We start from the raw sequence: 23,302 nt of genomic DNA on the forward strand, positions 1-23,302 counted from the left end.
AAATGTGTATTTATAGTAGCTTTATGGTGTCTCCTTTGCTGGCTAACTAAATGTTACTGTCTGATGTATCTACTAAACTACATATTTGCTTTCACTATGTTATATTATGGTCTATATGTTTTTTAGATTTATTGTCAAGTATATTTGCATTGATAAATATAGTCTGAAATAAGGATAAACGTATTTCCTGACAAATATTTAGTAATCCTTTATGTATTAAACACTTTTTATTACTATTTTGATAAATTTAGTAAATGATTAGTATTTCTCATAGTGTAAATTTCGGTCCCATGGGTTTTCAATATTTTCTACAATTGTCACTATTTTCATTGCAATTTTAGTTAAACCCACAGACATAAATTCAAAAACACAGTAATCTGTAAGGCACAAATATAGGTGTTGCCATCCATGTATGGTAAGAATACCAAATCTGTTAAATTGTACAAATATAAGATGTGTATTCATAAATGCAGGTGGTTATTTTCATAAACCTTATTTGGCATACAATCACTTGCAATATAATAATTTGTATCTTACATTTGCAAAGTAAGGAGAGAGTTCATACTTTTGTGGTCAAAATAACAACTGAATTCAAAGCCATATTATACAGGAAATACATGTAACTAGGCCATATATTGTACATTTGGAGAGTGACAAGGAGTATGATATGGTAAATGACTACATAGTTGTAAATGCAGTCTTTCTCATGAAGTGAAAATCTAAAATGTGCAACAAAATACAATCACACAGGAATTTACTTTATATCACCTTGGTAACAATACATTTGATAAAATCTACAGATATACATGCATTAGGTTTAAGCTGACACTGGATATAGAGATCCCAGTAATCCTTTTATGAGATTAGTCATATGATGTACTTATATATATATATATAATCCTTTCAGTTATTTACACCATATATTAGCAACAATGTCACAAACTGTATGCATTTGTTACAAACTGTATCAATACAAGGTCAAAGGTCACCAAATAGATGATTTGGGATGTTCCTTATTTGCGTTACGATCATTCTAAAGAAATCTGTCTGTAAAAAGAAAACATGTCTGAAAAAAACTATCAGGAAATTATAGGTTCACTGTTGAAATAAAGAAAGCCATTAGTGTCAGATCGAAAAAGGGGGCTTGACATAAAATTACTAACAAATCTGTCTTTTGTACAATTTAAATGGGAACCTGATTCTATTAACAAATTTTCTAACCTGGACATGTTTTTCAAATGTAAGACTCGAAAATTGACAACTCAGTCACGTTTTGGTTAGAAAAGAAAACCTTCTGCACTTGAGGGAAAAAACCTATAAATCTCTTAAACAGGAAACTGTCAAAATAACCTACAATTTGATGACATCTAGATGTGAGTTAATTTACTGAATATTAAGACATTTTTAGTCTGTGTGAAATTCACCGAGTAAACAGCATAATATATTGAACAAATAGGCCACTGATAGCTGGTATGAACTAGTGTCAAATTATAATAACATTATTACAATCTTCAAACACCCTCAAATACAAGACAAGTCTTTGAGAATTGTGAATAAAGCCCAGATCAATACATCTTTAGATTTATCGTACTAACGTATGCAAATTATAAAGCTAAAAAGCTAAACAAATAGTTAAGAAATTATTGCCTTAAATATGATGTGTAAATCATTCTTATAACCTAACATGAATCTAGTATCTTATTTTCAGATTCATATTCTCCCCTGGGATGTGATAAAATCTACATTATAAAACATGGTTAAGACACTCAGAGTATGTGGTTCACACAGCACAACATGCATCTGAAATAGATGATTAAAAGTCATATTCACAAATCTTACCAAAACTGAAAAAAACAATTTACTCTGAAATCATTAAAATTGTCAAATAAGGGTTATTACATTTGTATTTCTTGCTCTAAGCACACCATGCAGAATAACCTTAAGCCAGAGTTAAGTATCTACACTTGTACTGATACACTATTCACATGTAAAGGCATGCATAATTAAAACTAGCTCCTCAAGAATTCCCCAGAAAATTCTATCTTCACAAACCTGTGGTTGAGCAATGCTAAAACTCGTCGAAACGAGTGTTTTCCTGGATATGACTTGACTGGTTATGGTTTCTGTTCCCTGGGTTGATGTAGGTAATGGCTGTGCTAGAGTTTGAGGTGAAGATGGACTCTAAAGGTGCCACACAAGGTGTAAGAAAGAGAGGCAGACAGGGAAGAGAGACAAAGAGACGACAGATGGATAATGATATGTTAATGATATGTTAATTATATGTATATTGCATGGTAATTCCTGTATTCAAACAAGGTGAAAGGTAATTTGGTAGTGATTCATGAATGACTAAGAAGGATGAGTCATAGCAATGAATAGACTAAATAACTAGGTCGTTCACTTTCATTTTCCCGCCAAAAAAAATAGTTAAAAATTAACAATTTTTCTGGGAATTTTTCAAGAATTATTCACAAAATTTACAGTAGCATATTTCTAATGTTGTGAAATTTCTGTTTGATGTAAAAAAAATCGAATTTTCTTTAAGATATTGGTATGAAATGAGATGGGAATATCAGGTGAGGAGATCTACTAGGACTGTGTGACTGTATGTATTAGGATAATAGCATGTAAAGTGTAATGTAGAAGGCTTTTACATACTACTTCAAATCAAGATGTGTGTAGAATCTACAAGCAGACGATACACGTCCATTATGAAATGGCTAACGACAGGAACACTTTAACATACATACTTCACAATATTTGTCTACAAGCAGAATGACACATGCCTATTACAAAATTGCTAACAACATGAACATTTTAACAAACATCCTTCACATAATGATTTAGGTAGTAGCAGACGACAAATCTCCATTACTGAAAATGTTAACATGATGAACACTCAGACACAACAAAACATAAAGATTGAGATGAATTTGGTTATTTTGGAAATAATGAATTGTTAAACAGATGTGGCCATGTAGTGAGTCTGATGATAATCCACAATTCCATTCCCCTAATTTGCCTTAATTTCATTTATTTTCACCCCAACTGCACAATGAATGGAATAATTGAGTTTCTTGTGATTTCTAATTTCATTTTATAGTTCATGTCAATTCTCTATTCACCGTTTCAATGAATAATAAATTCTTCATTTCCTTTCATGAAATTGTTATTTAAATTATACACTCGTTGCAATCAAGAAAATATTGAGCACAGAATTTAGCATTATCACAAAAAATGAATTGCAACATCAGTTTGGAATTTTTCACAAATTGTGAGCTTTGACCTTACTTCTAATTGGACTGGGCTGGCAGTTGGTTCTGGTACCGGTACTTCTTCCACTGGTACTTTCTGATGTGGCAAAACTTGGAAGAAACACATCAGGTACATCATGACAGATTTCTTGTCAGGCTGCTCACAGTTTACATCTGGTGAAGGGGCAAAGAAGCATTGTGATTGGTCAATATATGTTCTGACACATGGGCATACTGTGAATATATATACACTGAAATATAAAATATTCTTGGTGGGCATCATATTTGTAATCACAAATCTACAGCATAGGTCCAACATTAAATAATCTATTTCTATAAACACTTCTAGTCTACGTTTTAATACAATTGTATATCACACTATATTGAATAATTTCCATACTAACAGCAAACATATTTATATAATGGCATGTTACTGTTTTCCTGGCATTACAGCATACGGTGCTCTTTAGTCTGATTTGTTTGCAAACTGTGTAAGGCTGTAGTAATTGATGAAGACTGCTACATACAAACACTGCATAAATATACTACATTATACTATGCAGGAGCCAAGTTTAACAAAAAATATGGAATATATACTCTGGTCATTCTACATCACATGGCACGAGCCAAGTTTAGCATAAAATATAGAATATATACCCTGGTCATTCTACATCACATGGTTCTGCTTTGTTTGAAATATGAGTCAAAAACGTTCAACACTGCCATTTATTATACTTTCCCTGATTTTTCTTTGATAGAACTGGCACTGGTATAATGATGTTATTCTCCAGTATTTTTCTTCATTCAGCCGGAAAATACTTGTGACCTAAGGGTTGTCACTACGAGTCATCAATAGGGTCCCTTAGGTCACTCATATTTTCCTTGGCTGAACGAAGAAAAATATTGGGGAATAATATGTAATTTATATCCAATACTTGTATTACACCAAGTCATACTAGCTTGTCAAAAAAAACACTTCAACTTGATAAGAAATCACAAAAAGACTAACTTAGTATAGACCTACATACAATGTATGTCCGAGTTGTCTTTGATGAGCAAAAAATGTACAGTTTGTAGTTTTAAAGATTTGTAAATAATAAACACGATAGAAGTGTCATTTTAGTCCTCATTTCATTAAAAGGTAAATTTTTAATCCCGGGTCAGTGTGTCATCAAGTTATTATCAACATCATATATTCATAAGTAATATTCTCAAGTTAAACTACAAGAAAATAGTTAACTGACTATTAAACACTTTGTCAAATGAAAGACTCCAGGCCTTCTATTACAAGGTTGTAAATAAAAGGATTATTTTAACTGTTTCTGACTTAGAAATTGACACATCATCTTATATAGTTACATTCTACGTCCTCAGGCTGGTTACCCTGGTTACCCTGATGACCCCTACAATCATGTCATATCAAACTACAAAGCCATGGGTGTATAGATTAACCCATCATGCAATAGTGCAGGTCAAAGGTCACATTCTCACCTTCTGGGTCTAACAGTTTGTCAATACCCAATGTATCTAAAGCTACCCTGAAAGCATGTGCCAGTCTATCATCGGCATTCATTGCCAATATGTCTTCATATCTGAATAAATCAGGTCTGAAATTATGAAAACACAAATCAATGTACATGTCATATAATTTATGAACAACATAACATTTTTTAAAGATGTAATAATATATCTTTTATTGATCTGTATGTCATTGACGACTGAATGCTGAAAAATTCATGTCCAGATAATAAAATAATATATGACCTGAAAGAGAATTTCATGCTGACAAAACAACTGTCTGTACTGGAAGTAATACCTAACTCACTTTTTCTGAAAATTCTAAGAGAAGACTTTCATGTTAACAGTTAACAGTGTTTTTTTGCTAAGGCTAATACACAGGTAAATCTACCAGAGTTCCAATGTCATTTTTACCGGTTTACTGTCAGTGTTTTTTGTTAAGGGTCAGTATGCTGGTAAAATCTACCTGCTTTCCTCTGTCATTTAACCACAGTTCACAACCAGTGCTTTGTTAAGGGTGGTAAATAGGTTGAATGCAAAGCCATCCTTACCTGAATTTGTGTATGAGAGCATTGAATGCAAGGCCATCACGCCAGCTAGTTGTAAAATTTCTAACTTCTACATTCATATATCTGAAAGAAAAAAATATGACAAATTAACACTTTGCATTCATAAATAATCAAGTTCATAAATTCAGTTTATTTTTGGATTTTTTTGTAGTGATATCACTGTAACTACACTAACAGTACTTATTATCCAAGTTGTAATAAATGAAATCTGCCTAAATGCATACAGCTTAAAAACTACAATTATTTTACACACACACACACACACACACACACACACACACACACACACACACACACACATGCACACATAACACACACACACCACAGACACACACACACACACACACACACACACACACACACACACACACACACACACACACACACACACACACACACACACACACACACACAGGTTGGAAGCATTTGAAAAAAAATATGGATGTTATACCCTGGTTTTCAATATCATGACAATTTGTATCTACGTCACTGGATCTGCTGAGTCAAAATATCCAAAACATTCATACTTTTGCCCATTTTTTTTGTTCCCCAATATTTGTCTTCAATCAGCCCAAAAAATGCTAGTGACCGAAGGGTTGTCAGTCTGTACTTATCTCTTGACTCGTAGTGACAAGGCCCCTTAGCTCACCCATATTTTTATTGGCTGAACAAAGAACAATATTGGGGAATATGTTTACAATGTTACTTTAATCATAATGTTGAATACACCTTACCCATGTGTAGACTGTCTACACCAGCCAAGTAATGTTTTCTCTAAATTTGTTTGTTGAAGATCTTCCTCCATAATGTTTTTAAGAACTCCTTGTACCTGTGTAATTAGACATTGAACAATTTAATTTTCATAAACTAAAAAATATCAAGTGTTGAAAAAATTCTAGATCACAATCCTACTTCTTAAAACTATGTACTACACATTGCACAATTAGATACAGAAAAACTTTGTAAACTAAAAGATTAAAAACGTTATAAAATAGAAGATTAAAAAGTTTGTATTACAACATACTCCTGTATATTTGTGGTTTCCAGAGAGGATCAACTTCACAATATTTCACTGTACACAAGTAAAGGTAAAAGCATTGACTTGTTCAATTTGGTGGTTGTATTTGATCCAGTTGGCATTTTATCTTATGATTTAAAATTGAAGTATCGCAGTTTATTTTTGAGGGGTTGAGTCATGAATTATTCTTACAAAGCAAAAACACTCGTTCCTTCGCAAAACACTTATTAGTAACTTAATGATAAAATACAAACTTAAAATTGTGGCTAAAAATGTTCATCAGCTTGATAGATCAAATGACTTACACAGGTTGTAACACACACACAGTTCAAAGTTTTTATATTATTGCGCTTTCAATCTGTCTTGGTTGACAATCCTAATCAGAATGTCATATTCCATAGTTACAGCTAACCACTATTTAGCATTCTGATGAGGATCATCAACCAAGACAGATCAAAAGCTCAATGCTAAAAACTTTGAACAGTGTGTGTGTGTGTGTGTGTGTGTTACAACCTGTGTATAAGTCGATCTTAAATTTTGTTGTCAAAAATAATTTGTTTCTCTGCTAGGATGAGAATTTTGTGGTATATCAATATATACAGTTGGAACACACTGAAAATGTAGATTTAATTAACATATTTAAATCAAGGAAGTACATCAGTGCTGTAAGAAACTAACATGAGATACACTTATCTGAGAATATGACCAAAAACTTATCAAAATTTGGCAGCTTAAGTCATGTCATGATTATCTTAGGGGGTCTAATTCACTCCTATCCTCACACTTGACCCCCTAGCTTGAGTACAAACAATACATGTCTATATATTGTCTTAGTGTATGTGCCATACACATAGATCATGGAGCAGATTGCTCCAAGATCTATGGCCTTTACTGAAATGTTTCAATTCAGCACTAAAACTTTCGTAATATGCATGAAATCGGTGTAAGTTTTACTAGATTTCATCTGTTTCCAGGGTTACCAAGCCTTAGCAACAATACAGTACTACAGTGAACTAACATGTATTAATCACACTGAGTGAGGCCATATTTTACATTAAATTTGTTGATCCACTGGACATGCTACACTTCATGATAGTTATATTGAATGAGTACAGTTTCTTGCTACATATTGTCTGAGTGAAATGAACTACACATGCCACCATACAGACATGAAATGAACACCGCAACGGACATTTTATGCACCCTTCATCGGGTGTTTGATACTAAGAAAAACAAATGTCTGCATAGAGTTGAAATATATTTAACTGGTTTATTTCATTTTGACTAAAATGTAGCAAAAAATACAATCTTGCTATTGAAGTGTGGCATATGCAGTTTCTTGTTGGTTTCTGCATGGTTGTATCAAGCAAAAAGCTGCAAGGTATTGTGAAATAGATTGTACATGATGTACCAAAACAACATACACATGACTACATCTCAATAATGACTAACTGCCTGTTAGCTACATGTACAATGTATGGCAGGCCATGTGTAGCATGAAAGATTCAGGCGTTCCTTTCACTTATATAAATTCAATCTCTCACTGTGATTTGTTCGAACAAGAATTTGGTTCTGCGATAATTTTGGTGCGTTCAGACGAGGGGTAGTGAGTGATTACATAAGCTGCAGAACAACGGATGAACATTTCAGACTAGGTCATGTGTTGCAATATTTAATAACACACATTTCACACATCAAATCACTTTCGTATTCTAGAAATGACACCATTCAGTCATATATGAAATATATGGTAAATAAGCATAACATTTGTGCATTATGAAAAGAAGTTGATTAATGCAAATCTAATTTACCGAATAAAAAATATAATTCATCAATCACAACATTGAGATTTATGATACAAATGTAAGCCTCAGTTAGCAACCACAAATTATATAAATATTGAATGAAAATACATCTAGTAATAGTATAAAAGTTAAGACACACTGAATAGATACAACTACTAAACATTTATAATCAATGCTATGATACAATAGGATGTCCATACTTTATATCATTCTATTGACATGTGGGAAAAATTCAGGAAGTTTGAATGAAAACATGTAGAATAGGGTACACATAAATATGGATTATCTACAAAGAACTAGTTACTATGGCGACAAAAAATAGCAAAAAATACAAATGTCAAGGATGGCAGTGGAAACTAGAGATATGTAAAGTAACATCACAATACTATAGCTAGTAATCTTCATGCTATAATATACACTATTGTTAGTGATCCACATAGCTGTTCATTATGAGTACGTGACAAGGGCATATTCAGTACCCCTCTCAGTTCTCCCTCCACCAAGGATACCCCAAGTTACTACAATTTGTCTCCACCTCCTCCTTCTCCTCCCAAGGGCATACAAATGTAGCTCAATACTCCTGCCTGTTCCCCCTCCCAAAATGATACCCAAAGTCAGTAAAATATTGGTCTCCACCTTCTTGTTCACCTCCCGAGGTCATAAACCAGTATCCCTGCTGTTCTCCCTCCCAAAATGATACCCAAAGTAAGTATTAAAAATACAACTGGCTTACCACCCCCCCCCCCCCCCCTGGACATAACTGCCTGTCCAACTTCCCAGGAGACCCAAAGTTAGTACAGTTGGTCTACCCCTACCTGTTCCTTCCTCCCCAAGCACACAGCAAAGCAGTTAAATCTAAGTTGTTCATTTTAATGATATATACTAAGTTCTTCAAGTCAAACAAGGATAAATTCAAAACACTAAGTATTTCCTATAATTTGTCACTTTGGTAATGTACAACAAAAACTCATCAACAATAATCTATAGTTCACTTGTTTCCTCTTCTGATCATATATCTTGATTAAGATGTGTTTATGCAGAGATTGCCAAACAGCTAAAGGTGCTAACATTTATTTTATGTCATCTATAAATCACTCTACTTTACTCTCACCTCATTCATTATTTAGCATCAGATTTATATTCTACATCTTCATCAAACTAAACTATGACATTTGAAGACACTGTTTTAATTATCTATGTGATGACATTTTTAAATAATACATACTTCAGACAGACACATTTGGTCAAATCCCAAATATACGTTATTTTATGCTACACATCAGATAACATATGCAGAACTCAATGATTACTCATTCTAATATTATCAAGGCATAGCTTATGTTAAATGCTCTGCAGGGTTAAATCTGAAATTCTGTCCAGTCCGCTCTGAAAAGACAGTGCCATCTTTAAAGGTATTAACATATCTGAGCACCACTCTCTTTTCACTACAGAAAGTGAACTAGTAGAAATATTTTTCTTGCAACGATAATGATACTACAAATTAAAATACAAGAGGGTATTTTACAAGTTGAAAGTATCGACTGTTTCTACTAGTTTGACTAAAAATGATGATAAAACTCATATTATGCTTTGACCTTAGTAATGAACTACATCAAAGAGTTACAGTATCCCCATTATGAATGCTATGCAAATGTCAAAGGTCAAAGGTCAAAAGCTGAAGTATCAAAACATCTACAAGCATACACTGGGTAATGAACAGCACAACAACTAGCAGTTGAATATATAAATATGAAATGAGATGCGAGATGCGAGAAACTTACTTTAGTGTCAGTTTGTACAAGCAATAACTCACGGTGATGGAGTACCTGCATGAAAAGCGCTTTTGATTTCAGTCAGCCACAACATAAACCCTTCTTAATGAACAGTGCCCTCTAGTGGTACAATGACACAGTGGAGTAGACAGAGTGAACATGTCTCAAAAGTCTCCTTCTTTGAAAAAGGTATGACTGTAGAGTTTGTTGTAGTCAGCTTGACAACAATAAGACATGTTAACCTGTTTACACCACATAATAGTATCCTGTTGCTAGAGGGCGCTGTCCATTAAAATGGTCTGTTGTATAGAAGCTTAGGGATAATGTGTTACACCTTTTTCAGTATAGTCCCATTCAGGCACAACATGCATAAACATTGCATAGCAGGACTAGACCACCACCAACACGGTTTTTAAACTTTTCCCCATAGGCTATACATACAAGACACCATGCATGCCCAGCCACCAAGCACAATAAATATCGCATGTTAGTGAAATGTAAATATTGTAAAAGGAATATCTGATTTTCAGTCAGCATTGTTTCATTCTATACATCAGCCTTATTTCTAAAGCCTATTTGTAACTATAGCAAAGATATTTAGCTCTTTCTTTTCAAAACTTTTCATTGCGAAAAAATACTTATGTAAAAACAAACATGAAAATGACGATATATATACACAGGGACAGGTTTCTATATCTAAATACATGTAGTTGATTTTTTCATACAAAACACAACAGCTGTACTCAAAATAATACAAAATCAAAATGTACATATGCGTATCTATACTAAGTTTATCAAAAAGACAAAACATGAACTTTCTTGATCTGCAACTAGTTCACAGCTGGTACTGAGTCTAATTACAGGTTATACATGTTGTAAACACAGACAGTTTCAACACAATTTTTTTACTGCTTCCCTAGGAGGCCAAGACCTCTCTTTGTTAATATAAGCCTTGTTGGGAGATATCACTCAATGAAATCAAACATATATACATTGTACATACAGTCTATTATGAAATAGGGATTATAACACTTGATATTTTCAAAAAATGATAACAATACTTTGAACTGTCATGTCTATCTGTTGCTATGGTAATGTCCAAAGCGATATTGCAGATGTACATCGAAGGAAGAACATCTCAACAAATATCAACGGCTATAAAGAACATAAGGTATTTTAAAAAATAAATGAGATAATAAATTTATTACAATTCAACTCCTTTGTTACAGAGTTTAAATATTTTATCAAAACACTGTACTTAATTCCCTTGGTTAGTAGTACCATGCACACTCATTTCATTTACTACAAGTCCCTCAGACTTTAAGCCACCTTACCCATACCCAATTAAAAAGTCCAATAGTTAAATGTATTAGAAGATTCCATTGCATACTTCTAGGGGTTGTAACTTACCTGCCAGTGTAAAATAATACTCCAGACAAGTCCTAGAGTCAGCTTTGGACTACCGTCTACGATATCGTTACTACTGATATTCACTAATTTTATCTGTTTGTGGCAAGTGAAGAAATAAACATAGCAAATTAATAAACACCAGCGATAACAAAATATACACAGTTTACAGTCCACCAGGGACCACGATTGAAGGGGAAAAAACATAAGCATGGAATTAGTTTTCATGAATAAGTCATTACAGCCCCAGCTAATTCTGCTGAGACTGAAATATAGAGTTGTGAGTGGTGTGGCAATAGTCTATGCCACAAACATGACTATAGCGAAGTATAAACATATATGATGACTCAAGAATGCAATAATGATAAAATCCTGCCAATGGCTCTACATTACATAAAATTATTACAAAAATGTAGATATATGGTTTTTTGTTGACTTTCACTGTGGTAGCGTAATTCTTCTCATCACAGTCACATATAGTATATATAACAGTCAGCTATAAATACTGACTGTGACATCCCTCTCATTACACAGTCCAGTATATGGGACAGGCAAATATTGTACACACATAATACCAACGGAATACATGCATATAAAAAAACAAACCATTTAGCTATCATTTTATATAAATTGCCTAATTATGCATTTACATTCAAAGGATTTCTTCACTGCTTACTTAAACTTTGTCAAACTGTGCACATTTGTGGCATGAACTTCATTGGCTATAAACAACCCAATAAACCAATTTTTGAAACACAAACATTATATACACATGCAAACCTTGTAATACTCAAGCACTACAGACTGCACAGACATAATTACAAACCTTCCATTACTGAACTCATAAATTGCATGAAAACACTGCAGTATTCAAGGAATAACACTACTTATTTCCACCCTGGAAAACAGCAGCTTTCTGCCCTTTGTACAAAGCAGGTCAAAGTGGTGACCTTTGACCAAAGGTCAAGTAAATACCCACAATGCATTGCATATCAACAAACTTCAAAGATGGCTGACTATAGTAATACTTGTAAAGAGTAAACAGTCATAAATTTCCAAGCCAGGCTTTTGTAAAATACTCTTCAAGGTTTTACATTTCAGACAAAGCGATTGCATTTTATACTGCAAGATCGAAAGGTCAGAAGATAATGGCAAATGAGAGCATTTGTACTGGGTGTTTTCAGGTGATATTTTACTGGGAGGTAAACCAGTGATTGATAAATGTCATGTGGGGTCATTATGACTGAACTGAGTTTATCTGAGGTGATAAGTGAAGGTCTCCCACTGATATGCAGAATAGTGATTATAGTAGATCTTGTATTCGGGTCTCATTTTTTTGTTAAACAGATTGTCTATAATCTGTGGATGGTATTTGAATCTCACTGTATAATGTATTACATTTGAGATGTACATGTGTGTTCATTTCTTACACAACTGCACGATGCACTTATTAATGTTTTTGAATTTCAAGATGCAAAATTCAGTACATTGTAACTTAAATATTCTTTCTATATTTTCTCAATTGTTGAATGTTTCTTCCCAAAAAAAATTCACCCAAATTTTCAATTACAATGCAAAAATAATTTTTTTCCATTGAATTTGGAAAGCATAGAGCTAAGGATTCTACACATGTATCGTACTATGTGCATTTTTTTGTTTGCACTTAGAGGCTGACATGTGCATATCACATACAGTGATACCAATTGCACATGTTCATTCCTATAATCAAGTTTATACACCGTACTTAAATGTGCAAACCATCCCCAAAGTTGTCTTTCTGGATCATAAAATTTGGGATATGTGCATGTACTCGAAATAAGTCACATAGATATACAACAGACGATGCATTCACACATCAAGGACAATCTCTTAAAATCAAAATCAAATACTCACGTTTTCCTGTTCTAAAACTTGCAGAGCTTTGTTAACATTATTGAGGTGATGTAGACGCATACGCCCCTTCTCTCGTTTCTGTAAAATGTTAAAAACATAGATTACGGTTAAGACACAGTGGGTCAAGCCAAGTATGTAATGGCTGCCAGATTACCTCATCAGTTGGCATGACAACCTCACATCTTAACACTAAAGAGTATCAGATAACACCAGGATGCATATCTAGGTCATAGACTTCACAAACTCAAGGGCTTCAATTAGCCTTGAAATTAATAGTCACTGTTTTTTCAGGCTTGATTAGATGTTTATGGCCTTTTAATGTCTGTAGCACTCTACTCTTCATAATTGGTACTCAGTTCATATGGATACAGTACATTACCAAGGCCATAGATTGATATGACTTGTTGAACTGTTGATAGCAATGACCTTGTAAATGCATGTATCTTCCTTATATTAAGTGTTTCCATGGGAATCTGTTATAGACATGATCTCTTCCACTGTTTTACTGTTAGTTCACAAGAGAGAAACCTTCTGCATCAAGTGGTAGACTTACAAAGTAACAGAGTAGCAGCTATTCTGGTATTCTATTATTAGCTAAGCTAATATGGTACAGATGAATTATCCTGGCAAACTTTTCATATTGTAAAACTTGCACACTGGTATAAATGGTACCAACTGTCTAATCTAGGTTTCTGTATGGATCTACCACAGGAGACGTTTACTTGAATCCCTCTATTGGATAACTACAGCATTGCCATCAATTTATGACAAGTTTATACCTTTTACGACTTTAATTCTATACATTATAATGTGAAACATGAATGTATTTTGTACACATTCAAAGATCTGTCACAGTCAATGAGCCATGATGGTTATACTTAGTCTGTAGACACTAACATGGTATTGAATCACCATGCCACAGATAGCATCTTAGAATCTGATGGCTATAATATAAAGGACTCATTGAAACTTTTCAAATGGTACAAATGTACGTTTTCTTTCTTATGAATGATTCTTAAAACAAAAGTAGCATGAGATGTATGTTATACTGTAGAGTTACAGTATAAACTGTGAATACCATAACGATATGGAAAAACCCAAAGTACGTAGACAGTACAAGTTTTCTGTAAGCAAGGGGGGATGATGTGCAAAGAAAGCAAACAACCCGATGAAATGGCACCAGGGTAATGTATATCCTTTATTCATTGCAGCAATGTAAACATGCAGATTTGGAAAACAGAGAGAACAACTTCCATGCAAAATAACGTTTCTTAAAAGGAGTGGAGAACCTTCACACAAAAACACTACATACGATTGCAAACTTTTTACATTATCTCCATCTTACATTACAAAAACTTTAGAAATAATAGCATATTATTTTCCTACAAATATTATCACATTTAAGAAATTCAACTGGAAATGGAAATTTATTTTTGGCTCTCTTGCTATTCCTATATTCAAGTCAGATAAGTGAGACATCGAAGTCAACAACATAATTTCATTTGTAACATTTCTAAGAGTATGCTCTGAAATTCAGTCAGTTCTGTATCATGCAGCAGTTGTTTTTTAAGGTGGTAAATACCCGAGTTTCCCACTCATTTTAGCAAAATCACAGATGCACAGTCAGGCCATGTTGTTATTCCCATAAAAATATTAAAGTTGACAGTTTCAAGTAAACACAGTGTGTATTTATAGTTGACCATACTGTGTCCTGGTATTTCAATCCATCATATACTTTACAGCCAACAAATTGAAAGTAAATTTAAGTATTATGAGTTCAAAAGTTTTCCACACTTCAGGTCAGTATGCCATCCTTGTAAACTTAGCAAAATTCAGGGTCATCTTTTACATTATGCCGACATGATGGCTTTGATCACAGCTTCACATATGTTATAATGATATATTGGTATATATTTCTAGTTTGAAATAGTTTCAGGGTTGTCCTTTCACATCCAGGTTTGGAAAGAATTTAGTCTCGTTTAGGACTTTACATCTAGACTGAAAGAAAGTTTTATTTTTTAGCATGTTTTTATTGCAAAATCAATACATTTACCAGCAGAAGGAAAAAAGCTCCAAGTTCATTTTTAAAAAAGAACCAAACGTTACAGATCAAAATTATTCCACTTTTTTACAAATTTTTCCAATGTGTTGTTCCTTTCAGAATGAAATTACTTGAGATGTTTAAAGAAAGTTTGTGTTCCTATAAACCACTGGTTATGACAGGAATACAAACAACAACAAATCTGTCAGTTAATGACTTCATACCACATGTTGTATGCCATCATTTTATGTATATAAATATATTGTATACAGTATACTATAATAACCAATACATGTCTCTGATATATGATCATTTTGTATTCAATCAATTTCGATTCCTGTCTCTCTATTTTTAAGATATCTGGGTGTATAACTATAATTTGATATTTTTATGTCACTTCAGTGACTTGCTATGAATCAACATTTGCTAAAAATGGTGACAAAAGTGAGAACACTTCTTGGCACCAATTACAAATTCAGAAATTGAGATCAAGTTGTTGAAGTCTTTACTGCTGTGCCACATGTCATCAATTCTGACTGTTTGGTAACTTAAACCAAGAAATTAGAATCCATGCTGTCCTCTCCTCTTTACAATGATCTTCTATCAACTGTATCCCTTAGCCTGTCTCAAGCTGTGCTAAAACTACCTACATTGTACTACAATCTTCTATCAACTGTATCCCTTAGCCTGTCTCAAGCTGTGCTAAAACTACCTACATTGTACTACAATCTTCTATCAACTGTATCCCTTAGCCTGTCTCAAGCTGTGCTAAAACTACCTACATTGTACTACAATCTTCTATCAACTGTATCCCTTAGCCTGTCTCAAGCTGTGCTAAAACTACCTACATTGTACTACAATCTTCTATCAACTGTATCCCTTAGCCTGTCTCAAGCTGTGCTAAAACTACCTACATTGTACTACAATCTTCTATCAACTGTATCCCTTAGCCTGTCTCAAGCTGTGCTAAAACTACCTACATTGTACTACAATCTTCTATCTACTGTATCCCTTAGCCTGTCTCAAGCTGTGCTAAAACTACCTACATTGTACTACAATCTTCTATCAACTGTATCCCTTAGCTTGTCTCAAGCTGTGCTAAAACTACCTACATTGTACTACAATCTTCTATCAACTGTATCCCTTAGCTTGTCTCAAGCTGTGCTAAAACTACCTACATTGTACTACAATCTTCTATCAACTGTATCCCTTAGCCTGTCTCAAGCTGTGCTAAAACTACCTACATTGTACTACAATCTTCTATCAACTGTATCCCTTAGCCTGTCTCAAGCTGTGCTAAAACTACCTACATTGTACTACAATCTTCTATCAACTGTATCCCTTAGCCTGTCTCAAGCTGTGTTAAAATTAACTACTTTTCAGCAAGTTTCTCTATTGACCACAGGGTAACCTAAATTCATTTGGATCACCAAGTTTTTAGATCGGGGTTACCTTAAAGTTTGATTAAAATTATTTTACTTTGCTGCTAAGTTTTAAATTTTAGAAGCATATTGCTCCAAAAACTTAAAATTCAGGAACAGATTGATCCTTAAGAAATCTTACTCAAAGAGTAACCATCCTAGACTGCTTATACAACTTGTCTTGGTGTAATAACTGAAGACCAAACTTTGCTTTCTTTTCAATGTAAAATAATTAGTTATGTCGAAGATACATGTATCTATAGTTTGGGTACATGAACAGTACACAACTTTGTGACAAGTCATTGATCTTTTATGATAAGATCATTGTAAAAACACACACACAATAATGCCTACATTTACCAACAGTTTCATTTCACTTATACCAGGAAGTAAAGACAATGAAGGTCAATATCCAATATTTCAATCCTATATACATGTACAGCTGTAAAATAGCAAAAGGTCAATCAAACTGAAAGTAGTTTCTTAGCCATTGTTACAAGTCATACATGTATGATATGAATACACAATGACATCATACATTTGTAGTTTCACATGGTGAAAAAACCCATGCAGGTTCTGTTCAGTTCATTGCAGGATTTGTCTAGTTATACAGTTCTGGACTATTATGCCAGGTAAACTTGGGATACACAATCTGAAAGAACAATCCTCTAGTTAGTGATCCTGTTTGGTGCTAAAATAACCAACTTGACAAGATGTGGATGACATACTACACAGTTCTCCTACTGGGAAGCTTACTTCTGATTATCGACATTCGTGTGGTCATCTCAAATACAGTATGTACATGTAAGGTGTACAACCAGTCTTATGTTGACTGCAGTGATACTGAATTGGATAGAATTCCTGGGAATTTACCATCCTTTGCTACACATCTTGACTTGAATGGTAATAAGATCTTATCTTTACCACCAGGTAGTTTGGCAGCTGTTGGCAAACTACAGCACCTTGATCTTAAACTCAATCAAATAGTAACTCTCAATTCTAAGTCTCTACAAGGACTTCATCAACTCAAAGTACTGGACATGTCAGCCAATGAAATTTCTTATATCGAAGCTTATGCTTTCAGCGATGTCTCTCAACTAGAAATTTTGGACATGTCTATGAATAATTTACAGAACATTCAAGATTATGTGTTCACTCCTCTGAAAGACTTGGTGACACTTGACCTGAGTTATAATGACATTAAAATGCTGTCAATTTCTGCCTTTAAAGGACTTGTAAACTTGCAAAAGTTACATCTCAATGTAAATAACATAAGTGAACTTAATCTGGCAGATGATGCATTTAAAGACCTGAAGAAACTTAGAGTATTAGATTTGAGTCAGAACTCCTTTGTCTGTTTTCCAGGTCAATTACTCAAACCTTTGAGAGATATTGAAATATTTCATTTTTCATATGTCATGTACTTCACATATGACAGTAAATGTGGTGGCATTGATCTACGAAACTTTCCAAAACTGGAGGCAGTTATTCTTAATGGTGGCAGCATCATTGATTCAAATGTAAAGAGTACAACTTTTGGGGATGTCCAACTGCAGAAGTTGGATTTATCATACAATAATTTGAAATGTCCAATTAATGGTACATTTAATGCAGTTAGAGCTACAAGGCTGACCCTGATTGATAATCCAATCAATGGTGAATGTCTGGAGAAGTTACTGTATGAGCTTGAGTATTCTCATATCAAAACTCTGGGATTGGGACGGATATCTATATCACTACAACTACAGATCACAAGTACTACTTTTAAAGGTTTGAGAAAATCACAATTAGAAGAACTGTTTATACAAAATATGTATGTTGAAGAAACCAAGTTGACTGCTGGAGTTTTCCAATGGCTGCCACATTTGAAAACTTTGGAATTACTTCGGTATGCTCCCCAATCTGAACTTTCAGTACAAATGTTCAATGGATTACAAAATTTGACAACTTTGAAACTACAAGACAATAACCGCTATGACATTTCAGTTGGAGTGTTTAATGATTTGACATCTCTGACAACATTAAAAATTCAGAGGAATACCTTTAAAGGAGCCTACACAATGCAAGAACTATTAGAAAATTTACAAAAACTCACCACTTTACAATATTTGCATCTGGACCACAATAACTTAAAAGGTGAAATTCCTTCTAATGCTTTCATGACTTCTCTGATAGAGTTGGATATGTCCTACAACAGTATAACTCACATTTACTCTGAAGCATTCTCTTCATTGAGTAAACTAAAAATACTAGATTTGTCTTATAATAGTTTAGAAGTCCTGGATTACACTTTATTCTCTGAATTGATTTCATTGGAGTCACTTAATATTAAAGGCAATAAAGTGGACACTCCACAATACAGTCTTGAAATTTATTGGCAGAAACTTTTAAATCTGGCGACACTTAAGATGACTATCACTAATATTTGGGAATTTCGTTTAGAAATTCCGTCACTTAAACACTTTTTCTTAGATAGTTTCAGAGAGGTTGATTCTTGTAACAGTTTTGTAACAAAAGTTGATATGTCAAGTTTGGAAACTTTAAGTATTGAGAACATATGTCTTTTTTCTATTCAAAGCAATTCAGTTCCTTCTTTGAAATCATTAACACTCATGAATGTTCATTTTCGAACTCAATTCAGAGACAATTTTCCAAAGGCAGTCAATATGTTTGAGTTCATAAAGTTATTCCCAAATGTAAAAGAACTGTCTCTGACTGGTATACAAGACTTGACAAATAAATTCATTGTGGACCTGCTGCCAACATTTTCTCAATTGGAAAAACTGACAATTGTGGACACACAAATCAGTGAAATTAATACACAAACTCTGAGTAATTTACATAATTTGACAACTTTTATATTTGAGAACAACCATGTGGACTGCTCAAAATGTAAGATGAAGGATTTTGTAGAATGGATGAAAACTGACAGAAAGGTTAAAGTTCAACCATCTGATATCAAATGTGTAGAGCCGTACAATATGATTGGAAAGTCTGTGTTAACTATGACCTTTGGATGGGAATGTAATCTAGCATTTATGATTGCAGTACCTGTTACTTGTATTTTTGCCTTTTCAGCAATTTGTATAGGACTTTGTGTTCACTTTCGTTGGTATATACGCTATGGTTGTTTCCTCATCAAACTAAAGCGAGGTGGTTATCAACTCCAAGTCAATGATGAGGAAGAGCCATTGAATATCAGATATGATGCATTTGTTTGTTACAATGAAAATGACAGAGATTGGGTCATGCAGCAATTACTTCCTCATTTAGAAAATATTGATCCACCTAATTTCAAACTCTGTTTACATGAACGTGATTTTATGCCAGGTATCGATATTTTTGACAACATTCTTGAAAGTATAGAGACTAGTCACAAAACTATGTTGATACTGTCACCTGGCTTTGCACAAAGTGAGTGGTGTTATTTTGAGATGAGAATGGCTCAAGATCATTTATTTCAACAGAAGAGAAATCTTCTCCTCCTCGTGTTGTTACATGAAATTCCAGATAATGACATGCCACGAATTTTACGAAAGATGTTACTGACCCAGAAATATATCAAATGGACAGAAAATAGAGTTGGTCAGAGACTTTTCTGGGAGAAACTGAAAGTTGAATTAAGATCTGAGAACAGAGTTAACAGAGTTGCAAATATTTGAAAATTTGCTGTGAAATTTGTTGTACACAGAAATTTTACATAAATTCTAGTATTACCAGTGATAATCATTTGTGAACATGTAATATATGTACAGGTAATACTAGTAGTATTATAAAACAACAAGCCATCGAAGATGACACAGCCCCCGCAGTGGATGTTTGAGACTTAATATGATTTAATAGCTGTAATGACCGAGGAACAGTGTTTTAAGTTAAGGACAATGGTGGAGTCACAAGAACATTTTATTCATTGTGCAGTGTCAATTTTAGGGATGGTGTACAATAAAAAGTCAAAATTACACAGACTGATGGTGTGTCTTGTGAACATGTACTTGCACCAGATTCAGTAATCAAAAATTGGGGTGAACCTTGATGTATACTACCAACAATTGCAAATTTACCAGGGCAAGTCTGTTTTGGTGTTGGAGGACCTGGGTTTGTTTCTATATCACCTCCAAGCAGGAGCAACATCCTGGTGTAATAATTATAATACAAGTAAAGGTGAAGAATACAAGCGCAGCAGAAGGACAATATCTTTGTTAATTTTACATTGATCATGTAGTGCACAGAATAAAAACTTCCTACAGACTGCCTGTATTGTTGGACACACATTCCCATGATTGTTTTATTGCTAATACCTAGTCAGTAATTTGAAATATAAACTAAGACAATTGAACTTTCTATTTCTAGTTCTTTCAAGTGTTTGTATCCTTGGTACAACTTATATTGTAGTGAGTTCTAGGACAAGTTTCTAATAATGTATGTACTGTCCTATCACCTGTCTTTTATTTTATGTATGTACTGTCCTATCACCTGTCTTTTATTTTATGTATGTACTGTCCTATCACATGTGTTTTATTAGATTTTGGTTGTTGTCTTTGCTTTTGTTCTCTTTGTGTTCTCTAGTTCTCTAGTGGTCTATGTTCAGACCAGCAGTTAATTTGGGACGGTGCCCAAATCCTACTCTAACCTCCTCAACTGAAGAGTGTTCTCGGGTTCTGAGAACTTTGTTATTGTATTTATGTCTGTTGTGCAAGGTGTGTGCCTTTGTTGTGTTTGTATGCTTGTAAACCAGTACAGGATCCAACAATTTACTCACTATCATCTATCTGCAAAAGATAACAAGAAAACATGCATTAGCCAAATCTGTACCATGCACTTAAAAAAGTTCAAGTTTATCAGTAGCATAGATGTCATAAGTTGTATACCCATTAAATTAGAATTTTGGCGAAACTCAAAATGTGCTTGATAGAATTAAAGTGTATTTCACCTCTACAACTGTGATCTGTTTGTCCCTCATTGAGGTAAGATGTGACGTGACACACCAAATCGTGGGAAATCATGCTTTTTTTGGTGAAAATATGTCAATGTTATTCTATCTAAAAATAATTTCCATATTACCCAAGGACATTTTTACCTTAATACTGTGTATATGTAAGACAAGTTGTAAGTAAGTTAGACTTGTGAGACTCAAACATGATACTTGGACATTTTAAGTCCTTGCTGAGGGTGAAATATCAAGTAACAGGTAAAGATAATAATGTGGTAAGAGTTTCCATGGCACTCATGTTGTATTCAGTAAAAATTACTATTTCATAGGAGAAAGATTGTCTTTTTTTTTTCACTCTGTTTCTGTGCACTTTATGTGGACTGAAGGTGTTGGTAAGTGTATGAAAAAGCTTGTTTATGTATACAAAATTGTTACCATACCAATGAGTTATTTCTGTGCATAAAATAGACAAAAAGAGCATGCAAAAATATCAACATCTGTCAACTTTTGTCAACATGGCATGAGAAAATGGCATACTTATTTGGTCTTGTTAATTTTTGAAAATCCTTTCATTTTGGGGTCATGTATGTCAAGGCTAAAAAATAGGTTGATAAAGTGACTATAGGGGTCTAAGTTAACGGTGTCCACAGGACCACCACTTTTCCATTTCGGACCACCAAATTTTATTATATTTGTTTAGGAAGCGTGATAACTGCTTTGTTCGAAAAGATGACCAAAAGGAAGGCAAACGGTACTTCCGTATTTGTTCTCTAAAGCTATAAAGTTGAAATTGCTGTGTCATTACATCGCCCAGCTGTCATTCAAGCAACCGTTTCGCGTCGCCCACCTTCACGACGCACCAGTAACTAGTATTACTATGTTTTCCGGGTATCCATGAAACTAATACTACTTATCATGTATGACGTTCGGTAATACTATTGGATATCACCAACAATGGATACGTATAAATTATGATAATTAACACCATCTAATGGTGCCATGTGAATGTTGTGTCTGACTTAGCGTCGTGTTCAGGCTTGGTTGTGGGGCTTGAGAATTTCATTCCAAACCACAGCCTAGTGAAACGCGGACGAGTAACGTACGTACACTCATTGATTCATCGTGTCCCTAAAATCATAAACTGGATAATGTATTCAGTTACTTTTGCATTACTTAGAAAATTCAACATCGATCGTGATTCTACGAAGTATTGCTACAACACATCGACGTGTCGATCTAGGGGCATGGACACGGCGACCGGGGATATATACTGCAACTGTTTCATGACTTGTGAAAACACTACTGATATAAGTTGTCTTACTTCCGAGTTGACGTTCATTGGTTTCGCGATCCCGTTCGGGTCGATTGGCAGAAAATAAACAGGTTATACATTGTAAATTAGAAGTATGCTTATACGACATACACGGTCACAAAAAGTTCGGTTTAGAACTGGTGTAGAAAATACTATAATGTCTCCATCATGGTCATGGCCTCATGCAGTCAAACGGCGCCCAACTATAGTATAAATATAACGGCTGTAAACGAAGTGAAACCCCTGTTTTTTAAACGTAAACCCGTTGTATACATGCTGTCACAAATGCAAGAAAACATATTCGAACTCCCTTATCTTTACCGCACAATAATGTAGGGTTAAACTTACAACGGAATCTACTG

The 23,302-nt window shown here is 34.0% G+C and overlaps 1 protein-coding gene across 2 annotated transcripts in view; it reads right to left on the minus strand.

Moving 5' to 3' along the window:
- Positions 1-23,302, minus strand: part of LOC144432563 (dystrophin-like) — a 292,959-nt gene that overhangs the window by 160,648 nt on the left and 109,009 nt on the right. For both annotated transcript variants that reach the window (XM_078120804.1, XM_078120805.1), the window contains exons 4-10: positions 13,237-13,314; positions 11,347-11,439; positions 6,076-6,170; positions 5,324-5,404; positions 4,746-4,861; positions 3,292-3,428; positions 2,053-2,181 (exon numbers count right to left, since the gene is read on the minus strand). In XM_078120804.1, the coding sequence (XP_077976930.1) occupies positions 2,053-2,181; positions 3,292-3,428; positions 4,746-4,861; positions 5,324-5,404; positions 6,076-6,170; positions 11,347-11,439; positions 13,237-13,314 (729 nt within the window). The remainder of the gene's footprint in view (positions 1-2,052; positions 2,182-3,291; positions 3,429-4,745; positions 4,862-5,323; positions 5,405-6,075; positions 6,171-11,346; positions 11,440-13,236; positions 13,315-23,302) is intronic.

This window comes from Glandiceps talaboti, chromosome 3, assembly GCF_964340395.1.
Source record: "Glandiceps talaboti chromosome 3, keGlaTala1.1, whole genome shotgun sequence".
Taxonomy (NCBI): domain Eukaryota; kingdom Metazoa; phylum Hemichordata; class Enteropneusta; family Spengelidae; genus Glandiceps; species Glandiceps talaboti.